This window comes from Gouania willdenowi, chromosome 5 (assembly GCF_900634775.1).
Source record: "Gouania willdenowi chromosome 5, fGouWil2.1, whole genome shotgun sequence".
Classification (NCBI taxonomy): domain Eukaryota; kingdom Metazoa; phylum Chordata; class Actinopteri; order Blenniiformes; family Gobiesocidae; genus Gouania; species Gouania willdenowi.
The window spans coordinates 36758095-36781094 of NC_041048.1; the positions used below are offsets into that span (position 1 = coordinate 36758095).

The 23000-nt window shown below is 36.6% G+C and overlaps 1 protein-coding gene and 5 non-coding genes across 8 annotated transcripts in view; 1 reads left to right on the forward strand and 5 right to left on the reverse strand.

Annotated features, from left to right (window-relative positions):
- fgd5a (FYVE, RhoGEF and PH domain containing 5a) overlaps positions 1 to 21770 on the forward strand; it is a 69608-nt gene extending 47838 nt beyond the window's left edge. The window contains exons 9-21 of one of the 3 annotated variants that reach the window (XM_028445831.1): positions 96 to 146; positions 1605 to 1663; positions 3807 to 3878; positions 3976 to 4044; positions 12489 to 12572; positions 13986 to 14065; positions 14163 to 14259; positions 16862 to 16999; positions 17118 to 17220; positions 17313 to 17449; positions 19259 to 19387; positions 19671 to 19825; positions 21044 to 21770. In XM_028445831.1, coding sequence (XP_028301632.1) covers positions 96 to 146; positions 1605 to 1663; positions 3807 to 3878; positions 3976 to 4044; positions 12489 to 12572; positions 13986 to 14065; positions 14163 to 14259; positions 16862 to 16999; positions 17118 to 17220; positions 17313 to 17449; positions 19259 to 19387; positions 19671 to 19825; positions 21044 to 21080 — 1211 coding nt within the window. In that variant the 3' untranslated portion in view covers positions 21081 to 21770. The remainder of the gene's footprint in view (positions 1 to 95; positions 147 to 1604; positions 1664 to 3806; positions 3879 to 3975; positions 4045 to 12488; positions 12573 to 13985; positions 14066 to 14162; positions 14260 to 16861; positions 17000 to 17117; positions 17221 to 17312; positions 17450 to 19258; positions 19388 to 19670; positions 19826 to 21043) is intronic. The other 2 variants (XM_028445832.1, XM_028445833.1) reach the window with 2 other exon arrangements.
- Positions 17867 to 17938, reverse strand: trnae-cuc (transfer RNA glutamic acid (anticodon CUC)). Its single transcript has one exon. It is a non-coding gene; the product is annotated as a tRNA-Glu (tRNA).
- trnae-uuc (transfer RNA glutamic acid (anticodon UUC)) lies at positions 18166 to 18237 on the reverse strand. The gene has a single exon. It is a non-coding gene; the product is annotated as a tRNA-Glu (tRNA).
- On the reverse strand, positions 18478 to 18549 carry trnae-uuc (transfer RNA glutamic acid (anticodon UUC)). The gene has a single exon. It is a non-coding gene; the product is annotated as a tRNA-Glu (tRNA).
- On the reverse strand, positions 18793 to 18864 carry trnae-uuc (transfer RNA glutamic acid (anticodon UUC)). Its single transcript has one exon. It is a non-coding gene; the product is annotated as a tRNA-Glu (tRNA).
- trnae-cuc (transfer RNA glutamic acid (anticodon CUC)) lies at positions 19106 to 19177 on the reverse strand. Its single transcript has one exon. It is a non-coding gene; the product is annotated as a tRNA-Glu (tRNA).
- Positions 21771 to 23000: the final 1230 nt, after the last annotated feature.

Consider the following 23000-nt stretch of genomic DNA (forward strand, 5'->3'; position numbering starts at 1 on the left):
AACATACGCTAGTAAGCCAAGAATGTTCAAGTTTTAACCGTTTAATAATCCATTTTAATGCTGTAGTGTCTCTTTTTTATGTCTGTTGTCTCCAGATTATTTAAATAACCTCTCACCTGATTCGAAAGAGTACGAGGACACACAGGGTGAGTATGTGTTTAATAGAAAATTAAACAAAAGTGTCATGTAGAAATATAAAATAATGACATAAATGTTAGAATTAACATTTAATAACATTAGTAAATAGACTTTAATTACTAATAAAGCTTGAATTACCTCTGAAGTACCGGTAGTTACACTATGAGCCACATTCACCCAGTCACGCTCACATTCACACATCAATAGTAATTGGTTCATTGTCTTGCTCAAGGACAACTTAAACACAGACAGCTATAGCCTTGGAATCAAACCCCCATCCTCTTGATCAGATGCAGTGACCCCTGGATATGGAAGTAAATCTGTGCGATCTGATTTCAAATCTACATTTGTATCGCAACTTTTTTTTCATCCTCTAAAATTGTCCCAAGATGTCACCCCCTCACATTAATCATTCACTGACTTTTGTTGTTTAGATGAAATGTAGGAACCTTCAAAGGAAATAAAAGTTTATAAGTATAAAAAATATCTATGTATAAAAAACAAGAATTTTTAAAGACTAAAATACAAATATTTGCCTTAAATTGTCAAACTTCACACCGGGAATCAAATCCCCATTGCACCTGTGAAAAGTAGTGTTCACTATACATCCTCATCAAAGGTGGCCAGCTACAGGGTGAACAAGCCTTATATATATAGTTGGAAATCTTTGGGAATGGGGTAGGTTTGAGCATGGATTAGGCAAAAAACATCCAGGGTTTGATAATAGATGAATAAGAAATTAATTTAAACTAATTGTTGCGCTAAACTGAGAATCTGTGGAAGCCCATTCCGGCCAGTAAAAATAAAAAAAAATAGGAAAAGAAAAATAATGATAATAATAAATATAATAATAATAAAAACAATATATATACGTCATAATTATGAGATACTAAGTCATAATTACGGCTTGGTATCTTATAATTTTGACTTAGATATTATTATTATTATTATTATTATTATAGTTTTGTTTTTTTATTGGCAGGAATAGGCTTCCATAGAGAATCAGCCTACCTAAAGGAATAATTAAAAAAAAGAGAGAAAACACCAAATATAATTAAAAAAAAAAAAAAAAACAAGAAGTACTTTGTATTGTCAACATTTTTTTGTATTCCATTGTGATGGCGCTTTATGTTTGTGAGATAAATATAAAAGGCCCCTAATTGTTTTTTAATTAAAATAAATAATTAAAAAAAATATATATTATATCAGATTTCAATATTTTATTTTTAATTGTCAGTGACAAGAATATGTACAAAAATAAAGGATTGTGCAGTTGAATCAGATTTAAACTACTGTAGTTAAGGTTATTATTGGAGTTAAGGTTAGTTTAAGTATACTGTAAGGCATTTGACTGGGATCAGGTTTACTTTCTAAAAAGGGATTGGGATGTTGTTTGTTGTGTTTTTGCCAATGATTGGAGCCACTTCATGTACATTGGTGTTTTCCTCTCCCTGTTTGTGTTGCAGCTGCATTAGTAATAGTGTCTGAAGTCGCCGACCAGGCCAACGACAATCTGAAACAGGGGGTGAGATAGTTTCCGACTCTGGATACACATTCACATGTTCACGACTACGGCTACGGCGTCGCTGTTACGGCCACGCTCCTTTGTGTCTGACCTGGCAATGAAAGAGCGATTTCAAGCGTGACGACGTTAGACAGCTCAGGCTTTAGCACTGAATGAATCCTTCTTCTAAATGACTCGCTGTGTTAAAGCACAGGTCCATTGCTCTTTCGTGGCTGCTTTAGCCACTTGTTGATTAACGTCCGTGGGCGAGGAAAGATGATGTCATTAGAGCGTCCCAGGTGTATTGTAACAAAGGGAGAAGTGTAAGGCTGGATGTGACTTATGCTCTCCTTTCCTATACGTGAGAACTTTGTGGAGATAAATAAATCCTGGCCTTCTCACTTCTCACTGTCAGACTCTCCTGGGGCTCTTTGGCTTCTCCCCTCTGTTTATCAGTCTGTCTTTTTTTCTATATTCTGTGCACTTGCTCACACGTTGTCTGACAGCGCTCCTTCTTTCTACGTCTCTCTACTATTCATTCATATGACTTCCCTTTCAGCACAAACGGAGAGTGTTTCATTCTCTGCCTCCCAGTTAATCCATCACTGGATAGATAGATTTAGATAGATGTTTAAAACTATTGGCATTCTACATTAGTATATTAAATAGAGACTGTCTGAAGTTAGAGCTGGACAATATATCAAGATTCAAACTATATTACAATATTTCCGATATCAACATATATCTATATTTTATAGCTTATTTTGTATTTAATACTCGTTTTAGGAGTTGCTGCTTTCGTTACTTCTCAGAACAGCATTAAAAGAATAGTTACATGATCACTGAGTGCATTCTAATACAGACATTCCCCCAAACAAGCCACGCTACGGAACTCACTCACACGTGCTGTCCCTTATTAGAGAAAAAGCCAAAAGTGTCTCATATTGTGAAGCTGTTTGTTAATAAATGTCTAAGTCCCATTGTGTCTCTTTTTGTGTTTTGTGTTGTCCTATGTCATTTTAGATGTCTTTCTGAGTCGTTTTTGAGTATTTTTTTGATAGGCATGTTGTATGGATTTTGGTTGTCTCATTTCTTTCTCGTTTATCTCGTTTCTTTTCCTTTTGTGTCTTTTGTTGTCCTTTTCTTTATTTTTATTCTTTTATGTATTTCTGTTGTCCCATTGTGCATTTTTTTCCTCTTTTTGTATATATTTTTGTTGTTCTTTTGTGTATTTCTCCATTTTTCTGTACTTTCTTAAAAGTTTTTTTTAATGTATTTTTGTTGTTCTTTTACGTATTTTTGTTGTTCTGTGTATTTCTCTGTTAAATGCATTTGCTTTTGGGGCCACTGGTTATCCATGTTTGTGATACACGCACAAGTTATTTTTTTTTAACAATCTTAATGCACCATGAAGTTAATTTTGCCAGTGTGTGGCATTTTTGCATCAGCAAATTCCACCCTGAATTGTCTTTCTGGTAAGACTGTATTTGCATTAAAATCATTGAGATTTAAATCGCCCAACCCTATTTGAAGTAGTTTTGTTCATCTCTTAATTTGCCTTACTTATTGCTCAGAAAGCTGAGGTGATACATGTAAAACACATGTAGATCTATTAATCAAATTACAAAAGAGAGCATTAAGAATAATACATAAAGTGGAATTCTGGGCACCTACAAACAAACTGTTTAGAAAATCTATATCAATGAAATGTATGCATATAGTAAGGTTAAAAGTGTTAGGGATTTTATTCCGAGCAAAAGAAGTGTTATATAATTTTTTTAAACTAAGAGAAAGAAAACGTAATTTAAGAGGGATTTGTATTTTTGAAAAAAAGTACATTTAGAACAAATGCATTTCTGTTGATGGTAATAAAGTTTGAAATGATCTTGAGGATCACTTTAAATTAATGAGTTCACTGTCAAAAATTCTTTAAAAAACTAAATATTTTGCTCCTATTGATACATAAGTTGATAAGCTGATGGATAGCACTGTTTTTAAGTTGTTTCCTGTGTTTTTTTTTTATAATGCTGTAGTCACTGCTTTAGCACGTTCCCATTTTTGGTTAATGAAATAAATGTTTGTTCTTTGTATTGCATAGCAAATGTTTGAAGACATCTAAGAACTAATACATGTCTAATATAATCAAATCATCTGTGTTCTGCAGGAGAACTTGTTGCGTTTGGTCCACATTGAGTACAGCATGAAAGGGAAGAGGGACCTACTGAAGCCTGGAAGGGTGAGAATCACAGAAAAGTTACTTTTTTAATGTTGTAGATGTTGACTTAACCTGACACCAAACTAATCCTCTAAACCTTTAAATGGTGTTTTGTCAGATGTTTGTCAAAGAGGGCACACTTATGAAGGTCTCGAGGAAAAGTCGACAGCCAAGACATCTGTTTCTGGTAACCATTCTTCTTCTATTTATCGTGCTTTGATGTCAGAAAAAACAACATTTCATGCATAAATGACTAGTTTATCACTTAAACACACCAATCAGGGCATACAGATATATAACGCTTCTTACCCTAAACCTAAACAGCAGGATCCTAAATACACAGGAGGAATTGGTCAAAATAATCTTTCCAATGTTGACATTAAAGTCAGGGATGCCGAAGAAATATGTCAGAGTGTTTTTACAACAGCAGATCCTGCAGCGTTTTGACCTCTCTAGGATTCCTTTTGCCAAAAAACTGTTGCGTTTTGTGTAAACAAGCAAAAGAATTTCTAAAGGGTTTGTTTTGGCCGTATTTGGAACATCGCCAATTGAATTCACACCAGCAGCTGCAGCACAAGTAGAGTTAAAGGTGCAGTCTGTAATTTTGGAAAGCTAGCAGACCTCCTCTAACCTTGCCTGCAAGATGGATTCTCTTGGTGTTTACAAACACCAGAATCCATCTTGTGCTGCTCTAGCCTTTGCCTTTTGAACTCGAACCGAACCGGTTCGAAACAATCATGAGGCGGTGTTGTGGTTTAGGGCGGGATAGCCGGGTGTCTCCCGGAAACTAGCTGGGCTGCCGCTATTAGCATAGCTCCGAATCAAAATCGAAAGATGTCGACGCAGGATGATGAACGTGTGGAAGCTGCTATAAACTCAGTTTTAGAAGAATCCAGCATTTCCTTTTTGAAAGAGCAAAAAAGCGAGAGGCACTTTGTGCATTTTTGGACAAATCAAGGTGGACAGCTGCTTTGCCCAATCAGCTTCAAGCTTTCTGTTTATGTCCCTCCCTGGTTCCGAAAGGATTTGCCAGACACAGATCGATGTGGAGAACCCGAGTTAGAGGAAGGGCTACTGATCAATCTGGCTCTTGCCAGGTTAGACCTCCTAGAAGCTCCATCCCTTCCTCCCCTTTCCTTATGCCAATAATCCCCTTAAAACCAATGATATCCTGTCCAACAGAAAGACAGAAACACCTCTGCAGCACTTTTCAAATGCCTAATTTGTTGCCACCGATCAAAGGTCTGCTGAAGAATGTGCACAAAATGTCATGGAACAGTGTCACATGATGAGTTTGCACGCAAGATGAGGGAGTGAGCATGACAAGACATGAATGCATCTAATTGGTTATTTCTATTCAGACCGAATGGCAGGGATTGGTCAGAGTTTTTACAAGATTCCAGCTGGTTTCAGTATGTTTAGTGCAGACGATGGTGTTGTGTTTTCCCTGAGCGCTGCCTGCAGGGACAACAGGCTGTGTCACTGACCTTCACCCTGTTTGTTGTTTCTTCTTTTTACTGCTGAGAATCGTATCCACACTCAATGATCAATGAGTTACAGCTCTGTAACTGACGGTGGTGCCTCTGCCATTTTGAAGCGGATCAAATAGTTAGCTGTGAACGCAAACTCAGCCAAAACAAGGTTTATAACAATTTAACAACATTATCAGATGTTCCCATTTGACCTGAGACTGGGACTATTTCGGCAGGGCTCAAACTACCCAAAGACTTAGAAGTAGTTACATTTCTCTGCTTTGTTCATAGCCAGGTTCTTTTTCTCGAGGTCATATCGTGATGTGCTGAGAGCAGAAACAGAGACTTTGTTGGGTTGTATCAAAGTGAGTTTTCTCTGAATAGCTGCTTGTTTCACCACCAAATGTTTCACCAGTCTCCTGCCTGCTAGAGATGTTCCAGGTCTTAAAATAAATACAATTAATTAATCAATTACCTAAATATTGTTTTTTTTTTTTTTATCAGAATAAGACATAAATTGAAGATCATATGCTCGAAAAAATAAAAAATGTAAAAGGTTGAGATTGGCTCATGAAAGTTTGTTTTGTTCTCCAAACACTCTTTTATTGATATTGTCAGAACGGTTTTGTGCATTACGTTGTTGGATGTGTTTATATCCCATAAACAGATGCATAGAAGTGTTTTTACTTCAATCTTAATTTGATTTATTGTGTTTGTGTCAGACAAGGAGGACATTGACTCACTTGACGCTATTTTTTGCTTTAGTTTGTTCCCTGTGATATCACCTTTTTGGGAAAAACATTCAATAAACATTGTCCATTGTTCTGCTGCAATTTTCAGTGAAAACACCAGAAATGTGTTGGGAAGTCACAAGGGCAGAGTTTTTGTTGGCAAACACAAGAAATCACAGTAAAATTGAAGTAAAAACACTTCTATGCATCCGTCTACAGGACTCTACATCCCACAATGCAATGAGTATAATTTTTCTGACATTGTCAATAAACCGTGTGTTTGCAGTGGAGATTTTTTTAAAAACCGAGTGGCAATTTTAACCTTCTACATCTTTTTTTTTTTTAGCAAGTGATTTACTGATCTATGAGGCCTTCTCTATGTCTTTATCTGAATAAAATTCATCATCTTCAGCAGCTTTAATTATAATATTGGAAAAAATAAGTAGTTCTTTGTTATTGGTAAAAATAATGCTTTAGAAACCCCCACCTACATGCATTATTACCGAGCAAACCAAATATTATATTTAACAGAATGGCTAAAACCAAAAGAATACTATAACTATAATTGAACAGTTAGACTGCAAACATATTAAATTCTCCGATCTTCTTTCTGTCACTGCGACCCTCAAATGTCACAACTGTTTTAAAAACCCACTGATTGCCTCCATCGTGACTGTGTGGTGGAAAGCCCTGGACATTACGAACGTCCATTTGCGTCTATGGACACAGATCAGATAGTGGAGCCCAGAGTTCACAGTAAACATGGTGATGCTGCTTTTAGTTGTTATGCTGCAAAGAAGTGGAACAAACTGCCAGCGGAGCTGAAGTCAGCATCCAATGTGAACATTTTTAAATCAAAGTTAAAGGCACTTTTTTTCTCTACTGCATATGATTGAGAGAGAGATTTTTTGTCATGTTGTTGATGTAATGATGATTTTACTGATGATTTTAATTGATTTTACTGATGATTTTAATTGATTTTACTGATGATTTTAATTGATTTTACTGATGATTTTAAATGTTCTTATTGATTTTAAACAATTGAATGTTTTATCATGTAAAGCACATTGAGTTGCCTTGAGTATGAAATGCGCTATATAAATAAATTTGCCTTGCCTTGCCTAAAACCTACAGTAGCATGCTGTCTTCAATTTGGCACCACCCCAACTTTAGAAAGAGATTGGAAATCATTCATCTCCAAAATGATAGGCTCAGGACAAATAACAATCTAATGCAAACATTTAATAACAATAAAAGTCATTTTCTACAGTACTTACTAGGGCTGCCAAAAGTGGTCGATGCCGTCGTGGTCGACCAACATTTTCATTGGTCGACCAGCAGTGGTACCAGTTTCAATACTGTTGTTAAAATGCACTTATATAGGTGACAAGGATTAAATATCAATATAATGTACATGATTCTATGTCCAGCAACAGCTCTGTGTGAGTGCGTGCTGCGCTGCAAACAACAACAAAAAAAAAGTTGGTTCAGCTGTCAGATCAGATCAGATCAGATTAGATCAGATCAGATCAGATCAGATCAGATCAGATCAGATTAGGTCAGATCAGATCAGATCAGATTAGGTCAGATCAGATCAGATCAGATCAGATCAGATCAGATCAGGTCAGATCAGATTAGAGAGCAGAGAGGGAACGAATTAAGACAGACTTGAAACACAAGCATTCACTGTTAAATTAATCCTATTTCTGCACAAGAACATGGATTATCCTCATATTTGATACGTGGATTATGTAAATAGATCCACTGCTGTGTACACACTGCACACCTGTGTTTGACGTGCGTTTGTTTCCCCGTGCGCTGATCTGATGTTGACATTATTTATTAATAAAAGCAGGCTTACCACTAAAACCAACATAAATATGTCATTTGTATGAGGAAAAAATAGGTTTTAATAGTCGGTTTCAGGTCGGGCTTTGATATAAATACCTAATGTCTGTTGGACCTGTAGGTTTCACTTTTGCTTTGTCGGGTTCTGGTCAAAGCTTGAATAAGGTTCACATCATAAATGGTCTGTGTTTAAAAGCAAATCATCGACACCACAAAACGGCAAAACATAATATATTGTCATCCTGTGCCATAGTCTTGGCCGACGATTCATTTCCTTGGTTGACTACAGCCCTAGTACTTACAAGTAACAGAGACAGTCAATAAAAATACTCCAGTAGATCCAATTACCTAAAATGTATGAGCATCCAAATAACTCCCAAACATACAAAATGTGCTGTAGTTTATTAAAATACAAGGATTTTTCTATAAAAGCATTGCTTTCTTACTCGGAACACAACGGTTTAAAGCCCCTGACATTATTTAGACTGAGGTGAAAACAAATCAGTCTTGGTCAACAGAAAGCCAGTATAAGAATGTTTGGGCGTGGGTCAGTCTGAAAGTGAGGTGAGGCTTGGGGCGCGAGGCCAAGGCTGTGAGACCTCCATTAGGCACCACACCCACAGAACAGGGACCTTCCACTCCTCTCCTCTCCTCTCCTCTCAGGACTTGTTTTCCAAGGCCCTGCTTCCTCACAGGATGTTTGGTGTGGGTCATTGGATGCCGACTTCCTGTGTATTGGGAGGGGACTGACAGCCAAGTGAAGACCAGACACCCTGTAGAATGCAGAGAGGAGGTGGCAGAGGAGGGGTGGCGACGCTACATAAACACCCAATGTGAAATAGAGAAGCCCAATCTATTGTTCCCAGTGCAATCAGTGCTGTCTGCTATTATGAATTATACTTGAGCTACGTATCCGCAGCAGCGTTTGCTTCTGCCTTATCCTGGTTGATCCCAGTACAATGGAACACAGAGCTATGGTGTGGATTTCTCATTTTCTCTGTTCCACACCTTTATCAGTCTTAACTCAAGACTTTAGATAAAGTAGAGCTGATAAATGTTGGTAGCTGCCCTATAATGGACAACAAAAGGGAGGAGGAAGAAGACAGCGAGTAAACACATGGTGCAAAACAGTAGAAGAAGAAATGAAGACTTCCATTTAGAAAAGAATAGAATATAAAGCAGGGGTGTCAAACTCATTTTAGTACAGAGGTAGAATATAAAGTAGATTTTAGGCAGGAAAATGAACACATTTTTACATTGATGTCCTCTATTTTGCACTTTGAAATATAAATGGCACATAACTTGTGTAAAGCACCCACAATATCCAGGCAATAAGTGACAAATATTAGTTTCTGCAGTATTTTATATTCACAATTTTATTGATTTTGTGTCATTTTTTTTGTTTAATTTGGGGGTAATTATGTGAATTAATGTGAGGAAATTTGAACAATATTGTGGAGTTTTATTAAAATAGTGTATTTAGAAGGGCTGAGATATCTACAACTGAATTATTGGGTCATTTACACGATAATTCACCTTTTTACTGTCTTTTTTACTTTCGCCTGCGGGCCGAATTAGATGGTCTAAAGGCCCAGATATGGCCCCTGGGCCTTGAGTTTGACACATGTGATATAAAATGTGTGTTGCCTAACAGTAGAGCCTGACTGATTTGGGATTTTTAGGGATGATGTTGATAATTGGGATTTTAAAAAAAACAGCATCCAATTTTTATACAGATAAATAAGGACATTGTTATACACAGCAGGTTATATTCTGTATATGAACGCAAATTCCTATGAATGAGTTAATGAGTACTAAATGACAATCAATAACTTTAGTTAGTAAATAACATAACATAAGGACTGTAAAGCCACTGATAAATGTAACTGTAAACAATGTTATTGCATAATTGTTAAATAAATCCAATTAAGACATAATTATAATTGTAATCATAATTGAAAAAAATATGTTGCTGTTGTAATAGTAATTGATTTCAGATAATTGACTTTGTAATTGTAATTGGCGTGGAAATTCTATAAAAACTGCCATTTACAATGAATTCAACACAAAACTGAGGAACCATGTTAGAGGTAATAGTAATGATTTGTTTTAGCAACGATTTGATTTGAATCACGATTTGTTGTTGCCGATTTGATTCAAGGACGATATTGGTTCATTTAGAACAAATTGATCCAAAACTATTCAGTGACTTGAAATCGATTCAGTAACAAAATAATAATTCCACCAGTGTGACTGAAATAAAGACCTGAATACTGTACAGTGCGGCTAAGGTTTCATAGATTCATGTTGTTTCTTGTAAGGGAATAATTCACAATAAAGACCAATCAGAGCGTAAACACAGGAAAGAACAGAGAGTTTTTATAGTCATTTTGTGTGTTTTTCTGTCATTCTTTGTTTGTTTGTTGTTGTCTGGCTTGTTATGATTGCATTGTGTGCGTTGCTGTTGTCTTTTTGTGTATTTTTCCTATGTTTTTCGAAGTCATATGTATTTCTGTTGTCATTTTGCATTTTTTGTAGTCATTTTCGAGTATTTCTGTTGTCGTTTTGCTGGTTTGTTAGTACTTTGGATTTGTGGAGTAAGCTTTTGTGTTTTTCTTGTCTTTTTGTGTACTTTTGTTATAATTTTTTGTAACTTTGTACATTATTTTCTGTTATTTTGTGTATTTCTGTTGTCATATTGTGTTATTTGGAGTCATATGGTGTATTTCTGTTGTCATTTTGGGGTTTTTTTGTCGGCATTGTTTAGTATTTATGTTGTCATGTTGCTTGTTTGTTAGTATTGTAGATTTGCGGAGTCATTTTTTAGTGTTCTTCTTGTCTTTTTGTGTACTTTTGTTGTAATTTTCTGTAATTGTGTATGTTATTTTGAGTAGTTCTTTGTATTTGTCGTTGTCGTTTTGTTCATTTTTGTTGTAATTTTCTGTTTTTGGAGTATTTTCTGCGTTTTTCTTGTCTTGCAATGTTGTAATTCTTTGTATTTTTTCATGTATTCTTGCTTTTGTTTTGTGTATTTTTCTGTAATTTTGTACGTTTACTTTGGGGGCACATTGAAATTAGACCGAGGGCCACATGTGGCCAGTTGTCCATTTCTTGTTTTGCCTTTTAACCTGTTCCCCCGACTGTTGTTGTTGTTGTTGTTGTTGTTGTTGTTGTTGTTGTTGTTGTTGTTGTTGTTGTTGTTGTTGTTGTTGTTGTTGTTGTTGTTGTTGTGGTTGTGCTGAGGTTGACCTGTCCCACCCTGTCCCAGTACTCAGTGTAGCCTGAGCAGGGCTGAGGGTTGAGGAGGGTAGATATAGGCCGGGGTGGAGAATTCCTGGATGCTTCCTTCAATGCCTGAGCGGATGTTTATAGCACATGTTAGGTGTGACCAATGAGGTCATTTCTTTTGTCCACGTAATGAAAAACTTCTCCTGACACAATGAACCGACGGCGTTTGAAGAACTTCTCGTAGGACGAGCAAATAAACACCTTTTTTTTCAAACAAAACAGGGCCAGTCGCACAAAAAAATATTGACTCAAATTATGGTGTCGAATTTAAAAAGATAAATCAACACATTTTGTAAAATATTGGCTGAAGCTTTATTGCAAAAATGAATGTTTATATATCTGTCATTAGCATGTGTCATGAAGGCTGTCATTAAGTGTTGTTTGCTAAATTATGACACCTTTGGCGCTATGTTGGCATTTTTTTGGTTAGGTGGAGGGTTCTAGTGAGGTTAGGTAGGGTTAGAGGTTACGGCAGGGATGGGCAACTCTATCACAACAGGGGCCACAAAAAATGTGATCGTATCTGATCCGAGGGCCACACGATCAACATTTATGTTAGTGTTTAGAATAATGACCGATTTCAGCATTAATGCGGTGTAAAAAGAGTTTTCTCGTTTGGTTTTGTTCTTCTCTCAGTTTTTAGTCATTTGATTTGTTTTTGGAGTCTTTATGTGTGTTTTTGCTATTATTTGTGTTCTTGTTGTAAGTTTTTTTGTATTTTTCTGTCACTTTCTGTACTTTGGTTGTTGTTTTCTGTATTTTCCTGTCATTTTGTGCAATTTTGTTGACAGTTTGTGTGTCTTTGCAGCTATTCTTTTGTGTGTTGTTGTTGTTTTTTTTGTGTTTTTGTAATCATTTTGTTTGTTGAAGTGGTTGTTGTGTCAGTCTTTGTTGTCATTTTGTGTTTTGTTAGTCACTGTGTGTCTTCTTTGTGTGTTTTGGGAGTTATTTTGTGTATTATGTCGGGCTTTATATTCCTTCCAACTTCTTGAAATACAATTTTAGGCAAATAGTTTTTGGGGGCCGTATAAAATTTCAAGTAAAATGTTTCCCAAAAATCACATTATTTCAGCTAAAAAAAGATGCACAGACGTGTTTGTTTTAAAATTGTAAAATTTGAGCATGTTCTTGCTTTCAGAATAAAGCACTGCCACCTTGTGTCCATAAAGCAGCATTACACCTTAAATGTGTCATTTATTTTAAACCGCTTTACTTTGATTATAATCTTATTATCCTAACATATTTCTACACTTTTAATAAATATAAATGCTTTTTTTTGTGCTGCGCAACAGATGAACGACATGATGCTGTACACCTACCCTCAGCAGGATGGAAAGTACAGGCTGAAGAACACACTGTCTTTGTCAGGGATGAAGGTTTGTTGAGCTTCTACATCCATCACTAACCTATCACAAGCTTCTGTTCCCAGAGGTGAAAGTAATGGATTACAATGTACTTCACAATACTGTCATTAAGTTACTTTTATGGGTACTTGTACTTGGGGTTTCTACCTATAATGTTGTCCACATGGCACTGTTTCAGAGTTCATAAATGTAGCTACACTTAGAGCCTGATATTTTTGTTATTTTGAATTGAATTTATTGGTGTTATTTTATTTTAAAAAGTCATTGTGCATTTTGACTAACTTTTTACTTTATACAGACGCCTTTGTGGAAAATAAATTGGCAAGTTGTGCCAGCTCAGACATATTTTTAAGGCAGTGTCTATCCGTACGGTTGTCGTATCAATATACCAACATTCTATCCATACGCAGCGCCCCACATTGGCCAGTTTAGGTCACGTGACTAAGACTAAACTTTACCGTAAACCTAACCCTAACCTTAACCCTAACAATAAAATTTTTTGCGATATAGGGTTATAAACTAACTATACCCCTAACCCTAAAACGATACGTACATGTACTTCGGGGTTGTCCGTACAGCAATCGTACGAATAGACACTTTCTGTTTTTAACTGCATTTTATTTGAATTAGATTTATATTTGACAAAGTGAAAGTATAGAACACAGTTGTTCAAGATTGTGTGTTCTAATTTGTTAAAGAATAATAATTTAAAATCAGTAAATCAATTTTTTTTATATATATAATTACTAGACATTTCAGGCGACCCCATTCAGTACTGACGTTACTGTAATTCAGTTGCTTTTATGGTTACTTGTACTTTTTTGAGTGTATTTCTAAATCAGTCATTTTACTTTTACCTAAGTACGTTTTAAAAGAAGCAATTTGTTACATTTCTACACCCAGCAAATTTTTATTTTTTTTCTGTTTTAAAATGATCAACAGATAATGTGAATTTACAAAAAATGAAATGACCAGACAACAGTCAAATGCATGACATCATAGCCGACCAATCAGATTAAACGTAATGCACCACACTAAAACAGCAAAGAGCAGAGAATGTGTTTGTGTTTTTTTTTTAATTGAATTCATTGGTGATATTTTATTTAAAAGATAATTATACATTTTAACAAACCTTTCATTTTATACAGATTCCTTTGTGGAAAATAAATTAAGAATTTCTTTCTACATGAGATTTTTACTGTATGTAAGGGAACCATGACAAGTTTTATAACCAAAAATAAACATGGGGGGTGAAAGTAAATAGTAACTTTTACTTTGAGTACTATTTAATTCAGCTACTTTTTACTTGTACTTGAGTATTTTATGTATGACTTACTTGTACTTGAGTGCAATTTCAATCAAGTAACTACTTTTACTCGAGTAGGGTACTCTTTTTTTACACCTGAGTGTGTTCCTGTTATGCAGGTTAGTAAACCTACGCTGGACGACGTGCTAAACTGCCTTAGGATTGAGGTTTCTGACATCACTATTACACTGTCTGCCAGGTAAGCAGCAGAAGAAACATGAGGAATGTTATTCTGTCACATCTGAAACAGTTCAAAGTGTCTCTGAACCAGTGTTGTTGTTGTTGTTGTTTTTCAGCTCAGTTGGAGAGCGCGAGGACTGGTTCCACACATTGAGTCGGGCCATAGCGGACCACGCTGCAGGACTCTGCACCTTTGGTGGTCCTTGCATAGAGGTGAGAAGAAAGTGCCTTAGGGATGTAACGATTCACTCAACTCCCGATACGATTCGATTCACGATACTAGGTTCACGATACGATTCTCTCACGATTTATTTTACAAAATGGGACTGTAGACAAATTTTTTTTTTGGGAAAAAAAATAGAAAATACTATATTATTTTCCTTTTATTTTTCATTGTCAAAGGAATTCCTTGATAAACAATTCAAAACAATGCCATTTAACTAAAAATAAATCTTGAATGAAATAAATAAAGGAATAATACAAATGAAAATGAAGCCTATTAATTTAAATTCTGGTTCTATAATAAACAATGTAAAACTGCATAATAGTTCTTTTTCTTTTAAAAGTGCAACTGAAAATGTATTTTGTGCCTTAACAATTGGACTTTAAAAAAAAAAAAAAACCTGATTACACTGATTTACATCATATTTGTTTGGACCAGCAGAGGGCGCTGGTAACACAGTGGTCGGTTGGCATGCAGATATCTTGCAGTGAAGAAGAGAAGCTATGCTAGCAGACAGAGCTAATAGAAAACGTGACTTTTACAGATATTCAAGTAATATTACAGATATTCTTTCGGTGCTTAAGGGGTAATGAATCATTTATTAACATATTTAAGAGTAGAAGGCGGCCAGAAACAAAGTATTAGCAGACTCCGCCCGCCGCCTACACTTGCTGGTTAAAAAAAGTACTGCGATTCAATTTTCAGAAAATCGATATCAACCGTGATACCTATGAATCGATTTTTAACTGCCTTACGATTAATCGTTACATCCCTAAAGTGCCTTATTCAGTGTGTGCGCACGTGTGTGTGTTTGTGCGTCTTTTGCAACTCACCTAAAAAAAGAAATTCAATAGTTTATTATAATGACATAATTGCCTCTATCTTCAAATTAGTGAATTACAGTATTTATGTTAAGCTTTAATCTAGACAAGGTTGATTTGAAGGTGCTGGAGACTCATTTTTGATCAGATAAAGACAGTTTAGGCCTCACAGATCAATAGATCAATAATCATTTGCTCAAAAAAAAGATGTAAAACGATAACATTTCCCCTCAAAAGTTAGTTTTGATCTCCACCATAAACACTTAAGGCCTGTACTATGAAGCTAGATTTCCTCTTATTACGCTAACTTACAGGATTTAATCAGTCTGGCTAAAATCTTACGGGCGCTAAATCACCATGGGAACTTAGGCTGAACGACTAACCTGGTCGGGACCAGGTTTTGTTCTGGCTGGGATCTGGGCCAGCACTAAAGTCCCGCCTCCTGACCAGTCAGTTCTTTTAGAAAATGCCCTGTCCAATAAAAGGAGGATCAGTGTGAACACGTCACTGTGTGGATCTGATGTGACGCTGACAGGAGAGAGAATATTTAGATGTCAATGCAGTCGTTTGATTTACTGATGACATCCTATAAGAAGCATAGAGATTTTTATCTGACGGACTGATAAAGTAAAACAAGTAGAATAAGTCAGCTGATAAAGCCTGTGTGCATCGGGCACTTTCCTGCATTAATGACTTGCTGCTTTTACTACAGCAACTGTTGTTTTTGTTCTGAATTATGGATTTTAATTCTTCATATTTTCAAAGAATTATCCCTCAATTGTGACGTAGTTTTTGATTGTGATTGGTCTGACGCTGTAATCTCCACCTTTGTCACAAGAGCGCGCACGTAGCCAGGCTGCTACAGCTTCTGTCTGGTTAGGTGAAGCCCGCTAACACAGATACATCCAGGATATAATTATCTAGCTTTGTAGTATAGGTCCTTGGTTTATTGACTTTTTCAGAAAGGTTTCGCACATTGCATTGTGGGATGTGGAATATCATAGACCAGTGTTTTTCAACCTTGGGGTTGGGACCTCATTTGGGGTCATCTGAAATGTCTAGTAATTAGTAAAAATTAAAAAACTTAGGTAAAAATGCATTAAAATTCTGTTTTTAACATTTGAATTGAAATAATCATCAAGTTATTGATCTATGAGGCCTACACTATGTCTATACTATGTCTTAATCTGCCTACACTATGTCTTTATTTGATTAAAAAAATATTCTCCAGCAGCTTCAAATAACAAGGTTATTAGCCTAAAATAGGCTAATTACATTAAACAAACATTAACTGAAAAAATAAGAACAGGAACTAAATAAATATTGAATCAAATATTAACTCCTATTTACTTTAAACAAGTGGTATTATCCTCCCATCACTACAGCACATAAACATCCCCACACAGAGATAACTTTATTAGCATTCTTTATTTTTATTGGCAAAAGTAAATAGTTTTTTTTTTACAACTTGAAGAATTAATCCTGCCTTTTTCCACATATAAGTGAATAAATCAAATTCAAACAAAATCATTTTTATTTGCTTTATATTTTAATACTGCAAATTAAGATGCTGAAAATCTTGCCCCACCAAAACAAAGGAAGTTTTGATTTAATTATTATTATTATTTTTGCGATGGCATAACCTCACATTGTAAAGAAATTAAAGCACTGACAACTAATCTAATATAAAATAACACTAACTAACTACTAATAACTAACACTAACGTGTTGTTTGTGGAATTTCAACAATACCCCAATACTGTCCCCTCAGGCCCGTGAGAAACTGTGGATGGCCCTGGGGGAGGCTGCACCTGTAATGGTGCCAGTTTCTCACGTGATGATGTGCATGAATTGCACGTCTGACTTCAGCCTGACACTCAGACGACACCACTGCAACGCCTGTGGAAAGGTTAGACAGACAGACAGACGGACAGACGGACGGACAGACAGGCCTATGGCAACAGCTTCACATCAGCCTGTTTACCTGCTTATTTTATTTGTATGTGTGTCTGTCTGTCTATACACAGGTGGTGTGTAGAGCTTGTTCCAGGAACAGGTTCCCTCTCAAGTACCTCAAAGACCGAGTGGCCAAGGTGTGTGACCACTGCTATGTCGAACTGCGGAAAAAAGGTCTGTTTTGGTCTTTCCTGATGCTACAGGTATGTCTGAATGTACTTGTTTGGAGCTCAGCATAAAGCTGGTCCTTCTGTTCTCATCCACAGGTGGAGGTCTACCAGTGGCCTGTGGAAACAGCAGCCCTCGCACTCAACGGGCCAGTCGCCCTCTTTCCTCTGTTTTTCAGAGTCTACAGACCCCTAGTCTGTGGAAAACAAGGAAGAGCAGCACATCTCTCAGCCAGGTGAGTGTACAATTCCTAACTCTATCACCATTAGGTTTATTTATATATGTATGTGTGTATGTATGTATTTATTTATTTATTTATTTATTTATTTATTTATTCATTTATAGGATAAACCCCTTGAAATGAACTTCTTGTTTCCTCAGCAGTGTTCAAACACAAAAGAGATGCACACGACAGAAGCAGCTGTACATGCATTTCACAGAATACAAACAATAATACATAGAGGCAAACATTACAGTATGTTACATACCTCTCACACACAGACATCCTCTCGTCACTGGGTGCAGCACCTGTCATGTGACTGGGAATCAAACTCAAGAAAGAAAGAATGAACTGGAAAAAATTGTGTTTCCACAAAAGTATGTATTTAGCACATTTTGTAAGGGTGCACACATAATTTTGAAGAAAATGTAGTTCCCTGACCGGGAATCGAACCCGGGCCGCGGCGGTGAGAGCGCCGAATCCTAACCACTAGACCACCAGGGAGCTGTGTAATGTAGGTTGTAACCAGCAGGGTGCACCAGAGCGCCTGTGAAAATAAGGCGAATTTCAGACAAAGAAGCAATTCCCTAACTGAGAATTGAACCCGAACTCTAAAAACACAAAAAAAAAAAAAAAAAAAGAAACATCTCAAAATAAAAGACCTAAAAAAAATATTTGGTCAAAAGAATGCAATTAGTAGGGATTAATAGAATTTCAGAAGAAAAATGTAGTTCCCTGACCGGGAATCGAACCCGGGTCGCGGCGGTGAAAGCGCAGAATCCTAACCATTAGACCACCAGGGAGCTGTGTAATATAGGTTGTAACCAGCAGGGTGCAGCAGAGCGCCTGTGAAAATAAGGCGAATTTCAGACGAAGAAGCAATTCCCTAACTGAGAATTGAACCCGAACTCTAAAAACACAAAACTCCAAAAAAAACAAAAAAAAAAAAGAAACATCTCAAAATAAAAGACCTAAAAAAAAAAACATTTGGTCAAAAGAATGCAATTAGTAGGGATTAATAGAATTTCAGAAGAAAAATGTAGTTCCCTGACCGGGAATCGAACCCGGGTCGCGGCGGTGAAAGCGCAGAATCCTAACCATTAGACCACCAGGGAGCTGTGTAATATAGGTTGTAACCAGCAGGGTGCAGCAGAGCGCCTGTGAAAATAAGGCGAATTTCAGACGAAGAAGCAATTCCCTAACTGGGAATCGAACCCGAACTCTAAAAACACAAAACTCCAAAAAAAAAAAAAAAAAAAAAAAAAAGAAACATCTCAAAATAAAAGACCTAAAAAAAAATATTTGGTCAAAAGAATGCAATTAGTAGGGATTAATAGAATTTCAGAAGAAAAATGTTGTTCCCTGACCGGGAATCGAACCCGGGCCGCGACGGTGAAAGCGCAGAATCCTAACCACTAGACCACCAGGGAGCTGTGTAATATAGGTTGTAACCAGCAGGGTGCAGCAGATCGCCTGTGAAAATAAGGCGAATTTCAGACGGAGAAGCAATTCCCTAACTGAGAATTGAACCCGAACTCTAAAAACACAAAACTCCAAAAAAAACAAAAAAAAAAGAAACATCTCAAAATAAAAGACCTAAAAAAAAAAAAAACATTTGGTCAAAAGAATGCAATTAGTAGGGATTAATAGAATTTCAGAAGAAAAATGTTGTTCCCTGACCGGGAATCGAACCCGGGCCGCGGCGGTGAGAGCGCCGAATCCTAACCACTAGACCACCAGGGAGCCATGCAATGTATGATGTAACCAACAAGGTTGTTCAGAGCGTCTGGTCAATGTCTAATAATGAGTTTTCCTCTCCTCCAGGTGTCTCTCAGTGCTGAAGGATCAACTGTGAGTGGGAGTCTGCAGCGGAGGAAGAAAAGCAAAAGAAAGTGGAAGCGTTTGTGGTTCCTGCTCAAAGACAAGGTGCTCTACACCTTCACAGGCTGTGAGGTGAGGGGGGGCACAGAGTCTCCCACACCGGCTCACAACACTCACGCATACTGCCAGGAAGCACTCACACAATCACAGACGTATAGAAACACATCACGTGTGCCCAGTGCATGACGACTATTCCACTTTCTCACACTTTGTCAGCTTCTGAACACGGGCTAATGAGGGGATTCTCTGTGCACTCTCTCTCTTTTCTTCTTCTTGTATCATTAAACATGTCTGATATTTACAGTGCTGACATTTAACTCAAGTGTCTTTGCATGTTCTCCTGTGGTTTGTTCAGGATAAAGTGCCTGCAGAGAGCCTTCCTCTGCAGGGATTCTCTGTGAAGCTGCCTGACAGGCCCAATGGAGAGGACAGCAATAATGTGTTTCATCTGTATCACAAGAAGACGCTCTACTATACCTTCAAAGCTGACGATCATCTCACTGCACGCAGGTCAGCTAATGCACTTTGAACCAGAAATGTTCACAATATTTACTTTGAGGAATCACTTGTTTTCCGTGAAAGGCTCGTTCATGAAAGTGCAAGTAGTGAAGTCAAACCACTGCACTGCTAAGATGTTTTTATTGCAATCTATTCAAACCTTTAATAGTCTCTGACAGCATAGATTATGTTATTTATTGTAAAGTGTGTATGTTATTCTGGTAAACAGACATAGCACCTAATATCAGCTTTAAGCATCAGTTTTTTTTTTAAAAAGCATTGGTTCTCAGCCTTTCACGAAACTAAGAATATTTTTTCGAACAATTTCAACCCATTTTTGCTCATTTTTACCCTTTTTTTTGCCACTACACACAACTTGCCATATTTGAACCCACTTTCATCACTTTTTTCTGCCATATTTTTACTCCTTTTAATAAATTACTCCCATTTCTGCAACTTCTCCATCAAATTCCAAATCTTTTTCAGCACTTATAAATCCTTTTCACCTAATGTCGCACATGTTGACCCATTATTTGTCATATTTTTTGCTTATTTTTGCCAATTGAACCACATTAAAGATTTGTCATGCCCATTGTTTGCCAGTTTAAACTAAGTGCTCCTATTTTTTATGTCACTTTTAAGCCAATATTGACACTTTGAACCCTTTTTACCACTTATTTTTCTCTGTTTTTGCCAGAGGTGGGCAACTTTAATCATAGTGGGAGCTACAAAACTTGTTGTCATTAGTATGTTTTGTGTTGTTTTGTTTGTTTTTTTTAAGTCATTGTGTGTGTTTTTGTTGTACTATTGCATTTCTGTGTTTTTGTTTTGCGTGTTTCTAGAGTAATGCTTTGTATCTTTTTAAATAGTTTTGTCTGTTATAAGTAATTTTGTGTATTTGTAGTTGTCTTGTGTGTTTTCTAAGTCATTTTGTTGTATTTGTGTTGTAATTTTGTGTATTTCTTTGTCGTGTCGTGTATGTTTATGTCCATTCCTACATTTTCTGAACCGCTTGCTCCTTTTTACAGGTTCGTGGTGGTACAGTATGTTTCTCTAATTTTGCATGTATTTTGGAGTAATTTTGTGTATTTTATTTGTTTTCATTACGCCACATGTGAAAGTTACACCACTGGTTGCTCATGTCTGTCCTAGGTAGATTTTTCCAAATGTATACCATTGTTTGTTTGTGACGTATGACTTTCTTCAAGCTCAAACCTCTTTGTGTTTCAGGTGGGTCAACGCTATGGAGGAAGCTACTGTTTTATAGCACCTGCTGTCTGTGACTGCTGCATCTCCGTTGTTGGAGAACAACATGGCTACCTGCTGCATCTGGACTCAGACCATTCATAATCACATCTGGCCTGTGGTGGGATTTTAAGCAACATTCAAGGCCAGTGGGAGAGATTACAGTGAAGATGATGGTAGAGGGATCAGGGACGTGGAAACGTGTAGATGTGAAAGGATCCCACTTCTAGAAGTTTTTTTTTTACATATGCTGCATTACTGGGCTTCACTGGAGCCTTCTTTAACCTGAAAGAAACAAACATTATATACCTTTTTTTGCTTTTTAAAGACATTTATTATTCCACCAAAGCCTTCAACATTTCCAACTTCACCGTATTTTAATGTCATTTACCAAAATGCCTCATTCTCTCATTTTTTTTCTGCAGGAGAACACATCCTCATACATGACCATATTTTGATTTCCAAAAAAAGAGCACATGGCCCGACTTTAGCATACTCAAAATATACTTGGTATTTACTTAAATATGCCTTAGTTTTGACAGAAAAGTACAGTATACAAAGTAATTAAGTTAGTTTAGTGGTTCTGAACCTTTTCAGCCCATGACCCCCAAAATGAAGGTTCCAGAGCCCAGGGACCCCCACTGTAACTGAAGGTGGATGAACACAGACATGAACTCCCTGTGGAGACAGGGCCAGCAATAATGGGGAATAAAGGGGAGAGATTTTTGAGGTCCATCCATAAAGTCAGCAAAATAATGGTCCATTGTCCTATGAATCTGTGATAACCACATTTATTTATTTATCTGAATAATATCCATTGTTATCCAGGAAGTATATTATTATTTGTGCCATAGTATTTAGTCATCTTAAAGATGTAAATCCTTGTTTTAATAAGAACTAAAATTGGTTAAAAGTGACCCAAAATGGTGGAAAACGTGGTGAAATGGGATTTTAAAAGCCACAGCAATTGGTTAAAAGTTGCAACTTAGAGTGGCAATAAACTGACAGAAAAAGTGGTAAAAAGTGTTCAAAGCATCAATATTGGCCTTTAAATGGCAGAAAAAGTCAGAACAATTTGTTTATACTGGCAAATAATGAGCATGACAAATCGTGAATGTGGTTAAATTGTCAAAAATAAGCATGAAATATAGTGAAAAGAGGTTAAAAGTGACAGTGATGGGTCGACATATGCGACATAGGTGGAAAAGTGGTGGAAAGGGTTTATAACTGCCAAAAATGTCTTGAAGGTAGAAAAAATGTGCAGAAAAGGCATTGAAATTTGATGGAGAAATGACAGAAATAGGAGTAATGTAGCAAAAATGCATTAAAAGGAGCAAAAATATGGTAACAAAAATAGGTTAAAAAAAGGGCAAATTTGGTGTCGTTGCAGAAAAAGGGTATAAATAAGCAAAAATTGGCTGAAATTTAAAAAAGAATATTCTTAGTTTCTTCTAAGCATCCTTCCAGTGTTTCGCGACCCCAAGGTTGAGAACCCCTAAGTTAGTTGTTGGCCTCTGTAAGGTTTGAAAATTAAGTTCTTCTGGTGACCCCAAAGACATTTTTTTCTAGAAATAGTTTTTGATCATCTTTGAGCTCAGATGTTTGTTTGTTTTTACTGCCTTTTAGTATTAATTTTGCATTGTTGTTTTAATAATAAAAAAAGAAAAGAAATTCTGAAATTTTAGACGACCCCAGAAGGGGTCATGACCCTAAGGTTGAAAAACACTGATTTAGTGGCTCCTGAATAGATTTATTACTATAGTTTTTCTCATTTTCAGTCAATTCACGCCTGGGGTGGGACCAAGACTGACACTTTATTTGTTAATTTTCCTCTCTCTCTCTCTCTCTCTCTCTCTCTCTCTCTCTCTCCAGTACCCCCTGTAGTGCCATCGCATACCCCAAGGGGTACATGTACCCCCATTTGAGAAACACTGCTTTAGAC